At 35.7% G+C, this 20,653-nt stretch overlaps 1 protein-coding gene across 4 annotated transcripts in view; it reads right to left on the reverse strand.

Annotated features, from left to right (window-relative positions):
• HPS4 (Hermansky-Pudlak syndrome 4 protein) overlaps positions 1-20,653 on the reverse strand; it is a 304,728-nt gene that overhangs the window by 163,644 nt on the left and 120,431 nt on the right. For all 4 annotated transcript variants that reach the window (XM_090413587.1, XM_090413586.1, XM_090413589.1 and 1 more), the window contains one exon: positions 14,840-14,947. In XM_090413587.1, the coding sequence (XP_090269713.1) occupies positions 14,840-14,947 (108 nt within the window). The remainder of the gene's footprint in view (positions 1-14,839; positions 14,948-20,653) is intronic.

Here is a 20,653-nt window from a genome sequence, read left to right on the forward strand (position 1 = left end):
GCACTTCAAGTTTCTTGGTTTCTCTGAATCGCTCATTATTAATTGAAATGAACAGCTGTTATGAAGTAAACTGCTACGTACATATTTTCTGCTAGTTCAGATATTATGCAGCAGTTTTGAAGTAGCGATTTCCCTACAGTTTATCATTCGAAATAGGGATAGGTGCATGCATAAAAATGAAATTTTTTATAAAATTTTCATTGTATTTCAACCTTTGATGGTTAACTCTCACTCCCTCCCCCAAACTATCACACACATACACACACAAATACTGCTAGGTAACATATGTGCACTTTCTTTTTGTTTGAATTTGTTATTTTTTCAAAGTAATTGCACCGGATAACTTTTGATATTCTGATACTGAAATTAAATTGTGATTATTATAAATTACAAATTTTGTATATTTTCTCATCTATATTATTTCCTGATAATTATAAATAATTAAATTATGTGATATTGGAGAAATTAATGTTTAAAAAACAATGTCATCCTACAAAAGCAATATTTCGAATATATGTAGATCAATCAGAAAGATCTAAAAAAAAAAAAACCCAACAAATTTCTGTGTGTATTCAGCCACTGTTAGGGACTTTTAACTGTGTCTACTAAATGTGTTCTTTCCTCACTTTCTCAATAATTTCATGACGGGAGGAATCTTTATATGGACGTTTTCAATCGAAGGTAAGTTAGCCGATCTCATACGGAGGTAGCAGGTTTTTTTCTCCCGGAAACTCAGGTTTTTCATTCCGCATACAGACAAATCAGCCCTTCAGAACACATGCAATTTACAGACAAAAAAAATACTAGCTGTGGTGGTGGTGGTAGTAGTCAGTAGATAGCGCTGATGTTGATGATTGGTAGTAGAGGTTCAGTGTAGTGGTGGAGACGGAGAGTTGTACAATAGGTATCCTCCCGCGATGCGTCTTCGGACTCCTTGGAGGTGTCACGAATGATAATAATAATAATTTCGCTAGCTTGCAGCCTGTTACTTGAGCCGAAAGGAATATTAGCAAGTATATCTAAGACAATTCATTTCTAAGATGGCAAGTAGTAGTAGTAGCAGTAACAATAGCATCAGTTTTGAAGTATTGATACTTTCCTGTTTAATGACGATCACCATCTGCATGAAGACATGTTTAAACTACATGTCTAAATCTACATGCAAAATCGCTATCTTCGTAACTAGAAAAATTTCCCTCATCAACATCAGTAGAGTAAGAGCTACTTGAAAGGTGAAGGCTCCAACTTTTCTGCATCTCTGGAACTTTTCTGTTTTTTTATCCCATGCAAACAAAATTCATGTAAGGGCTGCACCACCTTATGCCAATCAAAAGCAAATTGAAATGTAAGTAGTATATTCCTCAAAAGAAAGCCAAGTATGAGATAAAAAAAAGAAGAAAAGTTCTGGAGATGAAGAAAAATGCAGCCTTCGTCTTTTAAGCAGCTCTTACTCTACTGATGTTGATGAGGGAAATTTTTCATAGTGATTTTGCATGTAGTTTAGATATGCCTTTGTGCAGAAGATGGGTGATTGTTACTAAATGCATACCAGCTTGTCCACAGTTTCTATTCATAGGTAAGCCAGGAACTACTGAAGATTTTGATACAGTAACATTTTAGGCCTCTTCGGTCTACTTCTACATGATGATATTCTTTCCTTCATAGTGGAACAGACTGACCTATGCTTGCCTACAACATCAGCAAGTTGAGTACAGTCTGCATTCTCGGAGCACACTTTGGAACCCAATCGATATCAACATACCACTTACATTTATAATGCCCTTGATTGTGCAAGGTATCCTGAAAAATCCCACTTTCGAAATGTATTTCGAGAGTGGGCTTTTTCAAAAAGTTAGATCACTATACATTTCCGAGAGCGAGAGAGAGAGATGTGAATATCAATGAAAGCCTTATGCCATTCAAAGGTTGAAATGTAAGCAGTATATTCCCCAAAAGAGAGAAAAGTATGGGGTAAATTTATGCTTTGCAAAGGGCAAAGCATAAATTTACCACATACTTTTCTTTTCATACTTTTCAAACCTTATAGGGGGAAAGCTGACTGTACTCGAACATGATAAATAATCGGATCTTCTATGACAATGGTGTAGTAATGGAATTACTAGACCCCTTGCTGTGGAGAGGTTACTGAGTTACAATGATAACTACTTTATGTCCTAAACTCACTGATTTGCATTTACAGCATTGTACAGACTGTTATTATACCTCAATGCAAAAAGGTGAGACATCCTCCAGATCTGGCATCAGGAAAACTGTTGAAGATTGAAACTGAGTTTAGCAGCGAGGGAATGTCTTTGCACTACATTGGAAAGACAAAATGTTTTTCTGCTGTCTTCCCTGCACAATTCATCAATGGAATCCATGGGGAAGCATGGATTCCACAAATACATTTCGATTTGTGGCCCCATAAATTTTTGGATCCCATAGATCCAAAAATGCGCCCATTGCCATGAGCGCATATTTGGATCTATGGGAGAAGTCTACAGGTGCGATCAGTAGCTAATCATTTTACTCTATAATGAAGAAATAGCATAAAAGTATTACAAAAAGTGTTTGGACATATATTGGATTTTATCATTTGGAACAGTTTCCTCCTGCACAAGAAAAGATATGGGTCTACCATAACATAGCAACATTACAGAGTATAAATCACCAAATTTTGTTACAAGTTTATGGTCCTTCTTCAGTAAGCAGGAAAAAACAGGAAATCCTTCCAGACTTCTGTAGTTGAATGCTACTAACTATTTCTCAGAAACTTTTACCACACACAAAAAAAAAATAAATAAATAAATACTGCACACAAATGTCATGTCTGCTTAAAAAAAAATCAGAAAGGAGACAATAATCTGGTAACCAGAATGTAAAACTGCTTTGTGTATTCATTCTTATTTTATGTTGTTCCATACTTTTCAAGATGCATAAATTTTGAACAGTATGAAAACAAAAATATTCCCCTTCAGGGCCATCAAGACTCCTTTTCCAGATTACAAGTATTGATAGAGAGATGGCTGAGTGTAATGATTCCAGTTCAACATGAAGAGGAATTTGTTTAAGTTGTTTTTATAACAACACAGAATAATATAGTGTTCCTCTCAAAGTGGCTAATAGTCTCTTTTTTTGAGGGAATAAAATAAAAATAAGGAGGATCATCAGGAAACATGCCCTCTAGGTGCAAGCATTTTTCTTATGTCCACAACTACAAAAGTTTAGAAATCTATAATACGCTAATGCTATATGTAATTAAACATCAGAGATAAGACTAAACGTGTTTTTTTTAAAGCCGCCAATAAACTCGATGATGGCCTTGCACTATGCTATTTACAGAACCAAATTCATCTATTAATCTAAATATTTTCATAAGCATTCATGCCAGTATTAAAGATTCTAATCCACAACTACTTAGTAAAAAAAAAAGAAGCAACCCTCTCCAGTTGGCTAACCAAGCTTAGTTGTCTCAATCAGGAAAATGATTGAGTAGACTAAGGCCATTGATTTTGTTTTGGTTGGAATTATGGCAGAAGCAACTATGACGCAAGTACACTGTGTGTTTATTTTCCAGTGCTTGGCCTATTTACAGAAAAACATGACTTCCTGGTAGGAAAAAACCATCATCTCAGTATGAGACTATTTATTTTCAGCTGTAAAGCCCTGATGATGTTCTCATAGTACTACATAGGTTTCAAACCCAGGCTTTCTAACCAAAGAAAACTGTTGCACTCTCCTGACATCTGCTTTAGAGGCACATATTATGGACAATATATCTCATATCTGGGAAACAGAGGTTTGCCAGATATGAGAGCAAAGTTTTCTGGATGAGCTATAAAATCCTCAGTTTCCCACAACTAGCAAATGTAAAAGTAACACTTGGAAGAGCTTCCACTGTTCATTCTAGAATACACCAGGTTTCAAGTTTTACATTACTTGAAAGGAAAAACAAGAAATATGGCTACTTTCAGAGACTAACAAAATAGCGTTATTATTATTATTAATAATAATAATATTTTACTAAATGTGGGGTAAAGGGACTTTTTTCATGTACGTCTCAATTTATATCAAAAAACTTATTGTGTTATCATAATGTAAACTGTATTCTATACTAACAGTATAGTGATAATAACAATAGTTACATAACAATAATATAATAATTCTATTATTTTCATTCACTTAGGAAGAACGAATAAAATAAGATTAATTATTACTGTTATCAAATTTTTATTTCTAATGGAAAAGAAAGAAAAACGATTACTATTAGAACATGCAATTTTCCAAATACCTACAGAGTAATCATCAACAGAAGATGATCATGTTATCTCAAAAAACTCAAATTCTGTTTTTCATGAAATATCAATTTTTATCAATCAGGAAAACATGCTACAATTGAAAAGTAAATTATTTCACAAAAAAAAAATAATAATAATAAATAAATAAAATATATAAATATAAATAATAATGTGAATGTTTCCCCTTGCAAACACACAGCATTGCTGTGATATGGGTTCCAAATTTCTTGTGTGGGAGATTTTTATATATATATAGAAAGACAATCTCCTCTTTTAGTTTAAAACCAAGAATTTGGCTTAGATATGTGGATGATATATTCCTCATATGGGAGCATGGTATTGAGAATCTTCATAGGTTTCTCAACCACTTAAACAACCTCCACCAGGATATAAAATTGACCATAGAGATTGAAGAAAATAGTTCCCACTGTTTCCTTGATGTTAAGTGGTTGAGAAACCTCGAGACATAGGAGGATAGATTTCTCCGTTTGGCCATAGTAAGGTTTTCCGCACTCACATGTGACTTTGTATACACCTGGAAATTGTAGAAGGTTGTGAGATTGTTTATAGTTGCTGAAACTTGATCATATTTTTGGAAAAGTCGAGAAGCACATTTGTATGTCGAATTTCTTTAAGATTCTACTCAGTTTTTTGGATAGTGTACTGATATATGGCAAGGAGATATAACCGTTGGAGTCATTCTGTGTCTCTACGTTGCTACCAAGATGCCTGAATCAATAAACGTCTCTATATTTAGAAAGCCAACACACCCGGACAGATATTTGCATGCGTCCTCATATCACCATCCAGCGCAACAGTTGGGTATTATATCAACTCTTGCAAATCGTGCAAGATCTGTACTGTCAGATGAAGAAGAACTAAAAAAAGAACTACAACATCTTAAATGGACCTTTAAAAGCAATTGCTACTCTTTAAAAAGTATCAACAAACAATTATCCCACTGTCATTGTAGCAACGTAGAGACACAGAATGACTCCAAAGGTTATATCTCCTTGCCATATATCAGTACACTATCCAAAAAACTGAGTAGAATCTTAAAGAAATTCGACATACAAACGTGCTTCTCGACTCTTCCAAAAATATGATCAAGTTTCAGCAACTATAAACAATCTCACAACCTTCTACAATTTCCAGGTGTATACAAAGTCACATGTGAGTGCGGAAAACCTTACTATGGCCAAACGGAGAAATCTATCCTCCTACGTCTCGAGGAACACCAGAGAGAGACATTGCTTATAAGAGAACCAGAGCAACTGCCCTATCAGGCCATGTCCTGTTTTCAATAAACACGAACAACGAAAGCCGCCAACATGAAGTAAATTGGACAACAACTTCAAACCTACACATTTGCCATGATGAGGTAGAACGCTGCATTGTAGAGTCAAAAGAAATCACCTTGAACCCTCTTCATATGAACAATAATCTCAGCTATAATTTGCCTGACTCTTTCAGCTCTACTATCAGATACTGGAGATCGCATGGTTCCACACACGCATGTGTACAACAATAGAACTTTAACATGGACTATAGCACAAGTTCATAATAACTGTAATTTACAGTCAAATATCATAACTTTATAATTGTATAGCTTTAGAGTGTCTCAATGTTTTTTTCAGTGTCTTTTAATATCTTTCTATGTTCTTAACGCCTGATGAAGTCAATCTCGACGAAACATGTTGCGTTTTCAAATAAATCTCAATTTGTTATAATTCTCTAATTCTCCGGTTTTTAGTCAGTTTATATTAAAAATGAATATATATATATATATATATATATATATATATATATATATGATACTTTAATTATATTCCAAACAATCATAGTAAAAAATTTATGGAAACACAACACACGTTAGAAAAATTATTTTACTTAACATTAGATGTTTTGACTTCTGTATTGAAGTCACCATAAAGAAACATACATCTGTACAGATACTACATGACAATACGCTACACAAAGGTAAGATGAATCTAAATGTTTGTTAATCATTTACCATAGCCTGACCTCTAGTGGAAAAAAAAAAATAATAAAATTAATTAAATAAAATAAAAAATAAATAAATAAAAATAGAACTACATTAAACAATTTCTAAAGTCCTCTCATATTAAGATTTTCTTCTGTTTGGAGTTGTTCTGGATGCTATACAGGTTGAAGATGGGTCCTCCAAATTCTTGGAATAATTAATCCATCATTCTTGTTCAGCTTCTGAAGATGTTTCAGCATTTCACAGGCTTCTTTGAATTTTCTTTCAAACCAGATTTTGGTGCAGTGTAGGGACTTGCTGCATTTCAGTCAATTCTGTGGAATTTTTGGAGCACATGGTCTGACAGGCCAGTTAATAATTTTAGCACAGTTAATAATTCAACCATATGAGCTTTATGATTTACACATTATTGTACAGTATAATAATGTAATGCCATTCACAGTACACCATAATGTCTACTTTACCCCTCCATCTATCAATTTTCATTGTTGGATAGAAAGAGATGCAACACAGCATTAAGATCCATTTTCGACATTCACATTTGGATTCCTTTCCTCCTAACCTGGATGCTATCAGTGATCATAAACCGTGAGTAGTTCAGGCGGCTTAGAAACCTTTGGATGCCTTGTTTGAGACATTAGCTTTGAGTTGCCTGTGATTCATCTCTGGGGCTTCTTTTGTCTGAAGCACCAGCAATGTACCACAAGGCAACACTACTGGCGACGGTGGCGGGGGGGAGACAGGAAGGCTGTCTCAATCCTCCCTTTTAACTTTTTACTTTATTTTATTTATAACATCTATGTGTATGATCTACCTCATACCAGATCAAGCAAGTATATGTATGCTGATGACCTAGCGATCTTACATCAATAAACCTCCTTTACCAACCTAGAATCAACCTTGAATACAGATATGAACACCCTGGAAGAGTACTTCAAGCAGTGGTACTTGAAGCCAAATCCAACAAAAACAGTGTCCTCAGAATTTCACCTGTACGATGCAGAGGTGAATCGACAACTCAACCTTTCCTTCTGTGGAAAAATGGTAGAACATGAGCCTCAACCAAAATACCTTGGAGTGAGCCTGGACAGAAGCCTAACCTATAAAAGTCACATCATCAACCTCTCCAATAAAGTTAAAACCAGAAATAACATCATTTCAAGGCTTGCTGGAACAACCTGGGGTTGTGGTGCAGAAGTCCTAAGGTTCATCTGCACTAGCCCTTGCATTCTCTGCAGCAGAATATTGTGCCCCTGTCTGTGAAAGAAGTACACACACTAACATTATAGACACCCAGCTAAACTCTATCATGCACACAATTAATGGGACAGTGAGAAGCACCTCTCTCTCCTGGCTGCCTGTTTTATCTAACATTGCTCCACCACACATACAGAGAAGACAAGCCTCGATTAAGGAATTTAATAAAGCAATGAGCAACCCACTTCTGCCCCTACACCAGACTCATAAACCCACCTAGTCTTCGCCTCAAATCTAGAAAGCCTCTCTGGTCCATGGACGAACTCTCTTCAGCTGTGCTGCCATCAATATCTGACATATGGAGAGAATACTGGTCCAACAATCTCCCAACAAACGGCTTCCTGGTAGAAGATCCCTGTGCTCCACAGCCTGGTTTTGATCTTCCTAGGAAGATTTGGTCATTCATAAACAGGATCAGAACTAGTCAGGGCAGATGTGGATACCTTCTACATAAATGGGGGCTGTCAGATCACCCTTATTGTGATTGTTCTCCCGTGGCTCAGACGATTACTCATATTGTGTATGACTGCCCAAGGCATCAATTTCACGGTGGTGGCCTACAGGACATCCACAAGGTGACAGATGAGGCCTTGAATTGGCTTTCAGCCTGGACTTTGACCTGTAGTTGGTATGATGTGGCAGTGGTTATGGAGGAAACAGAAGATCACGGTCCCGTCTTACCACGAAGACGTTATTCTCGTAGTTACTCTCATAGTCCTCGTCATAGTATCAGCAGAACTCCTTCTCATGATGATACAGTGTGAAATGGGCCTCCTCTAATGGATCAAGTTTTCTCACACAAGACAACTGCTCTCTACTTAAACCTTGGATACAGCTACTTTTATGTTGTGAAGTGTTGTGAGAGCATGCAGAGAACATGCAGCCTTGTCATACTTGGTGCAGCAGGACAATAATTATCCCTGGCTTAATTATGACAAGTTACTTTTACTTTATAATTTAAAAAAAAAGGAAAGACTTAGAAAACAAGTTGTGCCTTTTATGTAATGAACTTTTATATGTTAAGATTTTCATCATTTGTTTTCTGGAAATTGTGATGAATGTCACAATTTCCAATGAATCAGTGATGAATATGGTTTGGTTTGGTTTATAGTTTCTTTGGTATAAAAAAAAACAACAAAGGTCATACTGCACCATAGTAAAGGTCACAGCTATACATAAACAGTCAAAAAAATTGTAAACAATATGCATGTACAAAAATTAAATTCCACAATGCAGCATCTACATATAAACAAAACATAGTCAACATATATAGTCAACAGTACAAATTAATAAACAAAATGCATGTACCAAGCCACAGAATGCAGTATCTGCATATGGATAAAATTACAGCAAAATGTTATTACAGTAGTACATAACTAGTCAAAAAGGAATTATTATACAATATGCATGCATAAAAATTAAGTTTAGCAATGCAGTATCTACATATAAACAAAATTATGACAAGGTCACACAAATATATTAGGTCAAAGGCTACAGCAATACGTAATTAGTCAAAAAATAAACTAGTAAATAATATGTATGTACAAAAGTTAAGAAATGCAGTATCTACATATAAACAAAATTACAGTCAAATGTGTTTGTACAAATTAATTCTTTGTAGAAAGTTAAAAAATCATGCAATCTGTCTGAGTTTTGCTAGTATCTGTCTGAGTGTATATGGCTTGGCTAAATTGGTAAAAATTTCATTCTCTCTCATGTAAACTGCTGGCACTCCACCAGAAAATGACAAATATTGAATTATGTATTGCATTTTTCACACATGGGAGGAAATAAGAATGTGTAAGATGACTGACCTATGCAGAGCCTAGCAAGAACAACTTCCTCTCTTCTCTTTATACGTTGACCAGAATGCCAATTCTTAATTTCAGGCTTAATGTCATAATTTGTCAATGCTTCCTGCCATGATGATTGCCATTGAGCAATTAGCTTTGCTCTTATAAACTGTCTGTAGTCTGAATATGATACTGTCAAACAGTACGTGGAGAAAGTATGAGCTGATTTAGCAGCTGCAAATTCATTTCCCTTAATTCTAATGTGGCAGGGAATCCAGCACAACTGAACATCAAAATTAAGATTTTCATTTTGTACAACATATGTAACACCTAATACAGCACTGAATATGGATTATACATAGGAGAGGAGAGAAGATAACCTGTAAAGAGCTCAATAAGTCTGTATAAATTATACACTTTTGGTAGCAGTTTCTTTTATATGTACAAGTGCAAGTTAAATGGCATGCAACTCTGCTGTGTAATTGCTGCAATCAGGTAGGATCTGGCTGGAGATAATAATGTCAGGAAATGATAATAATGTCGGCTCCTGAACCATCAGTATAGATGGGTTAGAAATCAGAGTAGCCGCTCTGTGTGCATTAAACAACTGTAGGTAGATAGATGATGGAGTATGAAACTTCTGTAGCTGACAAAATGAGAGGTTACAAGATGGAGTGAAAACCTGCCATGGAGGGATGCTGTTATGTTTGGTGTAGGCAATGTTGTCAACAATCAATGTTGTATGGCAGTCTGAAGAGTGTGTGTGTGTGTGATATTGAGCTTCCCAATACATAGAAAAGAGACTATGTAGGATGATCTGGAGAGACTATCTTTAGGGCATAATCAAGAGACAAGTGTTTCCATCTAAGTGAAAGCCAGTTCATTTGCTTCAACATAAAGACTGAGCAGGTGATGTGTGAAAGGCACTAGTAGCTATCCATATACCCTGATGATGAAAGGAATCTAACCACTGCAGGTTACTGTCTTGCAAAACCATAGAATTGAGACCCATAATTCAGCTTTGAACATATAAGTGCATGATAAAGAGAGAGCAATGAAAATCAATTAGAACCCCACTCAGTAGAGGATAGAATGCAAAAGAGGTTCAACCCTCTCTTGCATTTTTCTAATTTTTGATGAATGTGTGCAAAGAATGTAAGTGAAAGATAAGTCCCAAGAACTTGGCTTCTGTAGCTACTGGAATAACAGTTCGTCCCATTCTTAATTCAGAATCTGGGTGAAGAGTGCACTTTCGACAGAAGTGTACACAGACACTTTTTTCTGTTGAAAAAAAACCTGAAAGCTCCTACTAAGAGCCCACAGAGAAACATAATCAATTGCTTGTTGAAGTTGTCTTTCAATTACCCTCATGTTACAAGAGTGACGGTAAATTGTGAAGTCATCGAGATATAGCGCATTGTCTGCAGTGGGAGGGAAGCTGTTCAGTGATTGAGTTAACTTTCATAATTGTGTCACACTTAAGACAGAGCCTTGGGAGGCATCCTGTTCATGATATGGTTAAAACAGCATACTTCCCACTCTGACTTGGAAAGTTCGCCTGGACAAATAGTTTTTAATAGATACAGGAAAGCATCCTTTAAGACTCAGATTATAGAGATCTTTTAACATGCCATATCTCCAAGCTGTGTCATAAGCTTTTTCTATATCAAAGAAAACTGAAACAAGATGTTCTTGCTTCAGAAAGGTATCTCTTACACAAGTTTCTGCACAAAACAAATGGTCTAAAGTTGAACAATGTCTATGGAAGCCACACTGTATTGGAGAGAAGATCGTTGCTTTCTAAATTCCAGCAAAGTTTGGCATTAACCATTGGTCAGAGCAATAGGTCAATAATTATTTGCTTGTGTTGGATCTTTTCCTGGTGTTGGGATAGCAATGACAACTGACTTATGCCAAGAATCCAGAAACTCTTACTCTGCAAGTATTCTGCTGTATATTAAGAGAAGGAGATCCATAGAAGATGTTTCATCATTTCATAATGGATGTCATCAGGCCCTACTGCACTAGGTGAGACAGTAAAAGGGCTCTTTTTAGTTTTCCTTAACAAATGGCTGATTGTATGGCTCAAACTCATTGGTAAAAAAAATTTAGCCTTTTTTCTTTTGCTGCTCTTTCAGCATTATTAAAAATTAAAAATTAATAATTAAAAATTCAGGAGGATATGAAGCTGTTGCTGAGTTCTGGCAAAATATTTTCTTCCAAAGCGTGTGCAATAGCTTTGGAATCAGCAATAATATGTCCATTATGGTCTAAGGTAGACAAACGATGTGTTCTATATCTACCTTCATTTTCCGGATTTTATCCCATTCAATTTTTGGACTGGTCATTTGATTAACTGATATGGTAAATTGGATTTTTGATTGTTTTTGACTCTAAATTCTCACATGATGCGCTTTGACCCAAGCATGCTTAAAAGCTGTTAAGTTTGATGTGGTGGGGTATCTACAATTATACCCCATGCTCTGTGTTGATCCTTTTTGGCTGTCTGGCATTCTGGGTTCCAAGGCTTTAGATAGAGTGGAAATCGAGAGGATGTTTTTGGGATGGAGCCTGTTGTTGTCTGGACAATGCAGTCTGTTATATACTTTACTGCTTCATTGATAGGTCTTTGACTGACAGTATCAGTTTTAAATTTTGCAGGATGAGAAAAAGTGTTCCAGTTCAGCCTGGTCCATTTTACATATGGGCATCTGTGTGGGTGAACATGGTTTCTGTGAAGACACTGTGCAAATAACAGAAAAGTAATTGCTTCAACATATGTTCTCTTCAACATTCCACAGATTGTAAGATCAATTGCAGAGCATAAGCTGGTAGGCATATGGAAGAAAATATAGTCTATTATTCAAAAGGGAGAGATCATTATTATCAGGATTTCTTCCAATGATTCAACCTCATCTATTAGTGTTGGTGCTACGCCACATAGTATTGTGACCATTAAAGTCATCCATCAAAAGTATGGGTTCAGGCAGTTGCAAGATAAGGTTATCAAGATCAATTTTATTTAACTCAGCACTCGGTGGTAAATAAATTGAACATACTGTAATAAGAAATCCCAAGGAGAGGAGAATCACTACTGCTTCCAGAGCTGTATTAAGTTGGACATGATGAAAAGGAATATGACTGCCCAGTAGGATAGCTACTCCTCCACGAGCAGGAACACCTACAGTTATGTCTTTGCATAAAACAGCGAAATTCCTAAAGGTAGGGTTCTCATTGGGTCTTAAGTATATTTCCTATAGACAGAAACAGAAAGGTTTGTGTTTATGCAACAAAATTTTGATAACATCGATATTCTGGCGAAACCCACAACAGTTCTATTGTAAAAATGTTCCTATTGTTTTGGCTTTATAGACTTGTCTGATTTTTGTGTGGTTCAGGGCTTACCTTTGTCAGGTTTATATTTATCAATTTGTTTTTGGGAAGTATGACGGGGAGTGTCCATCTTTTCTTCTGGTAAAATATTTAATAAATCTGATGTGTTAGAATCAGTTGGTAAGTTTAATTTGCTTTCAGTGGATACTGAAGCATCGATTTTTTTTTTTTTTTTTTTTTTTTTTTGTGGGGATGTCTGGTGGTTTATCTTTAAGTGATATGTTTGCCGTAATATTTTTGACAAGTGGATTCTCATTGAATGGAACCATTTTTGGAGTTGTCTCTGGAGTAAGGTCATAGGTCATGTGATCGACGCACTCACGAACATAATGTTCAGGTATGGTGAAATTATTAGATAGTGGAATAGACATACAAGTTTGAGTTGCTGCTGACATTTTCTTAATTTAAGAAAATGTCAGCAGCAACTGTTACCTTCTCAACATACAAGAATGTCAGAGCAGGTGTGGTGATGGCTAGCTTTCTTTTTTGCATCCTGATATAATGTTTTGTTCTGTTTTCATTTTTTGTATTTATTTTTTTCACTTCTGATAGCATGTGAGTAAGCTGAATAATCTCCCTGACAGTTGACACATTTAGCTTTTTTGCAGAGCAAGATTTATTATGCACTTTACTATGACACTGGTCACAGGTGGTAGAACCACAACAGACAGTTTAGGCATGCCCCTATTTCTGAGATTTAAAGTATCATAGTGGATTAGGGATGCACACTAACAGGACAGCTGAGATACTCTGCTTTTACAAATGGTGAAGACTTAGATGTATCAAAAGTAAAGACAGTGTTCCCGGCTGAAACAAGGCGACGACCATCCCTACATATCGGGATGCACCTCACACCTGTCACTTCCTGATCTTTAAGCTCAGAACATATCTTCTCATCAGGAACATCAAGGAGATCCCATTCTGATATCACTCCTCTAGAGGAATTGAATGTTTATTCCACCCATTGATGTAGCTCCCAGTAGTTTCTCGGAAAGTTGAAGTTGATCACAATGTTTCCAAACGGATATCACCAAAACGTAATTTATTAGCAGCTTTGGGAAATCCTGCCAATCCTTCTTAATCCTTTTGAATAAAGAAGGGTGACATTTTCCCTATTGACTTTTCATCTGTTGTATGAGTCATTAAAAACACTGGTACATTTATATTAGTATCATATATCTTTTGTTTCTTACTTCTGTTACTAAATGCTGTATCTATGATATCAGTATTTGGTAACAAATGTATGAGGATGAAGAATTCATGCTCAAAGAGTTTTTGGTTTGGCATCAAAGCTCCTCACACACCATGGAGCCACACATGGGCACCCACTGACCAGCAAGCAATGACTGTGCTTGGAAGGAACGTCAGGGCTACCTCGGACGTTATACCGGCACTACAGCAAGATTAGGATCCTGACCATGGACCCGTGGGGGTGAGTGACTTACTGCAACACCGTTGACCTTCGCAGGCAAGCTCACTAACAGGCTGATCCTGGCTGGGCCATCCAGGACTGCCCATCTTGCTGAAGCAGAGGCCAAAGTAGTGCAAGATTACCAGGATACCCCCGCCCCTTTCCAGATGTCTATGGATCACATCACACAGCAAACATGACAGCAGGGAGTTGGATCCCAGTGATGGTGGTTTGGAAAAAAAGGATAGTAAAAAAGAATCAGGAAAAGTAAAGAAAAAGAGGAAGAATGAAAAAAGGGCTAGTACCATTACTGAGAGGTCCCCTGCACCACAAACAGGTGCCCCACACGGAGGAGGATAAATATGGCAAATCATTCCTAGTAATAACTAAAACTCCTGATGGTACCTATAAGTAAAAGACTTAAAAGAAGGATTTTAAAATTAAGTAATTTTGTATACATGTACAGTGCAAGTTAATATGAATGAAATTAGTATGACAAAAAATAATTCTGATTCCTGAAAAATGAGGGTATAATAATTTTAAACTTGTATTCAATTTCAGCATGTCAAAATTAATCTGACTCGCCAATGTTAGCAAAACAAAAATTTTCAATTTGTTGTTCAGCATAAAAATAGTTTCAACTGTGTAATATACATAAATTCTCAACTAAGCAACTGCATACCTTTCTAACTGAAGAAATACTCTTATGATAAAAGAAAAAAACTTCACATAAATGATCTAGCTGCCTCTTAAGAACATAATTTGCTGTTCCATTTTTTCCACCTAATACCTAAATCAATTAAAAATAAAGTTAATTTTAAAACTAATCTGTAAATAAATACACTGAAATAGAAGAATTCATTTACATCATAGATACAATGAAGAGTGGTGTGAATGAAAGTCTGAATATTACTTGTTTTATCATAATGTGCCTTCAAGGAGTGTACAAGATATTATGATAGCTATATGAAGTTTACTTTATTAACATCCTGTCGGCAATCTCCTCTAGATTAGCCTGTCACCTGTTAGATGCATTTTGTCACTATTCAGGGGTCAGCCTAGGTGAAGTGTCACAGTCTCCTATCAAATTAACTGTTTCATACAAAAGCAGACACAACATACAGACCTAGGCTGTAGCTGCCTTCACCCATAATAATGTTTTGGTCTAATAATAGCACTTTTGGGGGTACCTGTAGCCCCTAGAAAGTGCGTCCCCCAAGCAACAGATTGTAGAATGTCTCCCAGAAAATGGATGGTAGGAGGGAAATGAAATACCTCCCGCAGACCAACAGGTATGCAGCAGAGGAATGACAAGCCAGCTGCATTAATTGCCTAAAATCTTTAAAGATGAATCGGCCAGCAAACAGAAGCAGAAATAATGCTAATGCGTACAGGAGAGCCGATGTGTCTAACTCAAGCCCACATTAGAGTAGGCGAGAAGACAGCTATGTGGAACACAAACTGCATATATAATATTGCAACCATCAACATCAGAACGTTGTACAAACCTGGCAAATTAAAACTGATAGAGAGAGAGAACTTGAACTGTTTAAATGGGAAATAGTGGGAGTTGCAAAGACCTACTAGACAGGTGAGGGGAAAATTGACATTAAAAACGCAAGCATATTTTACTCAGGAAGGAAAGATAACCATCATAGAGAAAGTGTAGCACTAATCATTAAAAAATGGCTCATAGACTCAAGTGTAAGACCAATTTCCTCTAGAATCATCTCAGTCAAGCAAAAGAAAAATATATATAAAAATAATGGAAGTTTATGCCCCAGACCAATTACAAGAAGAGGAGGAATATAGCCAATTTCTTGAACAACTGCAAGAAGAAATCAGGAGAATAAGTACAAGAGATATCCTGATTATTATGGGAGATTTTAATGCAAAGATTGGTCAGTACTCTGAAGATAAAGCAGAAGTAATGGGAAAATTTGGTCATGGAGAGATGAATGAGAAAGAAGAGGGCTTGATTAATTTTTGCAAAATAAATCAACTATTAATCACAAATACCTTATTCTACCACAGAACACAACACAAATACACCTCGACATCAGAAATCAAAAACTGTATAGACTACATAATCGTTAATAAGAAATGGAAACATTCCTTCCCAAATGTCAAAACATTAAAGATTGACATGGATATCAGCCCAACTAAAAATCAGTTTCAAAAGAAAGAGAATAAACCACCAAAAACAAAAGAAGATAGACATCTCAAAACTCAATGATAGCTTGAAAAGATCTAACTACCAGATCTTTCCAATACAGTCTCGGAGTCTTGGTAAAAAAGGTAAAGAAATTATTAAAGAAACAGCAGCAAAACACCTGGGTTACCAGGCAAGAGTAAATAAAGATTGGCTTACACCAGAGATTTTGGACTTATGGGAGGAAAAAAAAGAATATTCAAAACTAACCTCTCAAAAAGAAGATAATGAAGAAAATAGAATATTATACAAAAATTTGAAAAAAGAAATAGACAAAAAATGTCATATTTTTTGCAGCAAAAATCACATATTTAGAAGAAAAAGCAGGAATATGTGAAGATGCATACAAAAAACATGACTCCAAGACCATTTATAAAATAGTTAAAGAGATAACTGGAACATACTCAACCAAACCGAGTTTCAATATTGCAGAAAGATAGAACCACAACAAGTAACCTTGAAACAACAAAAGAAATATGGACTAATCATTTTAAAGAAACATTTGCAGCTGAAGAAAACATAGATCAAGATGCCTTCAACCCAGAAGAAACTTCTGACACAAAAGGCATACTAAATGAAGAAATACACGGAGAAATCAAACAAATGAAAAATAATAAAGCACCAGGCATAGATAACATTCAAAAAGAACTTCTAGAAAAAGGAGGAGAAAGCATAATAAATTATCTAAGAGAACCATTCTACAAAATACTAAAGAAAGGAAATTTACCAACAGAATGGAGAACAGGCCAGATCATACCATCCACAAAAAAGGAGATGTCAGATCCTGCACTAACTATAGACCTATCACCCTTCTAAGCCATTGCTATAAAATATTCATCAGGATTCTTCAAAATAGAGTTAACACGTTCATTGCCAAGCTGAAAATTGGAATTTCGTGTGGCGGTCAAATTTTTTTTACTTGATAGCGCCGTCCGTGCGATAATGCGTGATCGGTCATTTGCAGTGAGAACTCGCATCACGCGATATCGCGTGTTTGGCAATGAACGTGTTAAACATTCCAATGAAGAACAGATGAAAAAATAGTAAATGGGATTTAGAAATAGCAGAAGCACAACAGATGCAATTTTCACATTAAACAGATTAGCATATCTTATGAGAGACAAAAATAAAAAAACTCTACTGCTGTTTTATTGACCTTCCAACAAGCTTTTGACTCAATAAACAGAAGCAAACTCATTAAAATTCTAGAAAACAAAGGATTCGACAAATATCTATTAAATTGTATCAAGAATTACTATTCAGAAACACAAGCAATAGTGAATTACAAAAAACATAGAAACAGATCAAATAGCAATTAAAAAGGAGTAATGCAAGGCTGTCCATTGTCACCATATTTATTGTACCTAAAAGAAGTAGTAGTGGACAAAGGACTATAGATGTGTGAAAGTATAACTGCAAATGGAAGAAATATAACACATTTAAAGTATGCTGATAACATAGTTATCACTACAGACAGCCAAAAAAAATTAGAAAATATCCTGACCAAGCTGCATCAAACAAGAAACAAATATATGAAAATCAATTTTAGTAAAGCAAAACTAATGGTAATAGGAAGAAAAAGGGAAGCAATTCAAAAGAAAATAGGAAACAATAATATAGAACAAGTAAAACAGTTCAATTACCTAGGATTAATGATCACTGAAGATCTAGACTATTTCGAAACCATCAAACACAGAATCGAATCAATAATGGATGGATAACAATGAGCACACTGCAAAAAATATGGAACAATAAAAGATTAAGCAAAGAACTCAAATTAAAGATATATAAAACAATGATATTCCCACAGTACTCTATGGCTCAGAATGCTGGATCTTAAGAAAAAAAGAAACAGATAAGCTCAATGCTTTTGAGATGAATGCCTAAGAAAAATCAATGGAATAAACTGGACAGAAAGAAAAACAAATGAAAAAGAGAAGAATTTAACTTTAAAGAAACAATAATTACAGCACTAAAAAAGAGCCAACTAAACTGTTTCATGTTTCAAGAATGAACCCAGAAAGACTACCAAACATATTATTAAATGGCAGAATTGAAGGACAGTCCAGCAGAGGAAGACCAAGAAAAAATGGATTGACAACATTAAAGAAAGCACCTACTTAAACTCCATAATAGAACTTCATAAAAAGACAGCAGATAGAGAGAAATGGCAAAAATTCATCTTTGAGGAACTCAACCCAGAAGAGAGAATAGTATATCCTGATCACATTTTCAATGCTGAACCTGGTCAATTTACAACTTTTGTTAACAAAGGTTGTAGATTGACCGATTGTTGAACTGTGACTGATTTTAACCTTGCGTAACTACCAATGTTGAAGACAATAGTAGTTACACTGGAGACAGGAGTACTGTGCAAATGTTAAGGTCAATTGTGGAGAAAGCACTATATAAAAATATTCATACTTTGTTGACTTTCAGAAGCCATTCAACAGTATAGATCAGAAAGTGGCATGGGCTATACTTAAATCTCATGGAATGGACAGGGACCTAATATGCCTATTTCAGAATATCAATGAGGGTGAAGAGGCCACTGTGAGAAATTGTGGGAAAATAGGAATATAGTTCCAGATGGTTTTGGAAAGAACAATGGATGTTATAAAGGAGAACACAGGGGAAATTTCAATTCAAGGTGTTAAAAAAATAAATATAATAATAATAACTGACAATTTGCAGATGACAATCATTATTGAAGAAGATGAAGAGAGAAAGAACAGTGCTGAAATTAACCAAAGAAGAAAAGACACATGGATTGATAATGAACATAAAAAAAAAAAATGATATTCAGAGAAAAGAGGATGAAAGAGCAAAATGAAGATCAATAGACATGAGCTGGAAGAAGTTAGAAACTCCTGTACCCAGGGTGCAATATAACACACTACTTAGACTAAAAAAGAGATAAGATATCAGATAGCAAAAGTTACACGTGTGACATATGTAATGGTTAAAGACTGAAATGAATATTGCCTTCTGAAAGACATTATAGAAAGATTCTCAGAAATGGATGGATGCAAGAGGGTAACAAATGAAGAACAGTATAGAAAAGTAAACTGCAAAGAAAATCACCATCAAGTTCCTGATATGTATCCTCAAGGGGTGCTCACACTATTACGACAGCACTACATGATTAACTTTACATTATTAATAATCTATCAACAATTTTCCTCCAAATTAGTCTATTACTTGTCAGCACTCTAATCAAACAGTTTATTCTTCTAAGGCACTTCTTACTGAATCTGAATAGACCTTGGTTTTCCTCACAATCTTCTTCCTGCCATATTGGCACCAAAGATCAGCAAACAAAATCTAATGCAGAAAATAATTAGGAGGAAACTAATGCAAGAGTGAGCAAATGATGTGAAGAATTTGGAAAGGATTTGCATCACCTAGCAATGGATATAGAGAAATGGTAAGAATTGTGAAATAATCATCAGACATCAATGAGAATTGGATCCAATGTACAACGATGATAACACAAAATAGGGCATGTACAGCAATCTCTCTTAAGAGATGAACACTTTGAACATGTTAACTTTTTTTTTGCATTGAAATACTATTTGTCTATGCCTATCTCAGGTTTTAAATTGTGAATGAGAGGGACGATTTAGGTTGACCAACAGATCAGTCAAACTTTCATTTGCTACAGATGACCTGAATTTATTTTTATTTTATCATGTTCTGATATTTGAACCAAAGCCGTATAACTGAGAGGAGACCTCCACATAGCCTTTAAAGGAATGCGGAGAACCGACCAGGGCTTCCGACTTAATGTCCAATCCTCACCTTCTCGTGGTGAACCCTGTTGGGTATCTACTTTGATACTGAACGAACGAGGATGGGCTGGCAATTTGGGATTTAGCCGACCAAATTGTATTCTTATTGGTTACACCAAAATAAAAAATGATGGTACAACCTGACAAAATTTCATGCCGGCTGGGGCGTCGCCCGGTTAAACAAGGCCCCCGTTGTTTTCGCCAGGGAACCAGGGCGAATAGCGAAAAGTCAGCTACTGGAACAAATCTGAAAACAAACCCCAACTCAACATCACCAGAGTTAAAGATCGGTACTATCAACGTAAGAAGCCTGAATGGCAAAGAAATGGAGCTAGCTGAGGAATTACATAAGTACCAGATCGACATAATAGGGGTGACTGAAACAAAAAAGACCAAAACTGGTGAGATCTTTCTGAGCAATAAATACAAAATGTTATATTCAGGCAATGACAATCAAGGAAAAGAAGGAGTAGCTATAGTATTCAACATAAAA

The sequence above is a fragment of the Typopeltis vanoorti genome, chromosome 24 (assembly GCF_054136105.1).
Source record: "Typopeltis vanoorti isolate ZY-2024b chromosome 24, IOZ_Tvanoo_1.0, whole genome shotgun sequence".
In the NCBI taxonomy this organism is placed as follows: Eukaryota; Metazoa; Arthropoda; class Arachnida; order Uropygi; family Thelyphonidae; genus Typopeltis; species Typopeltis vanoorti.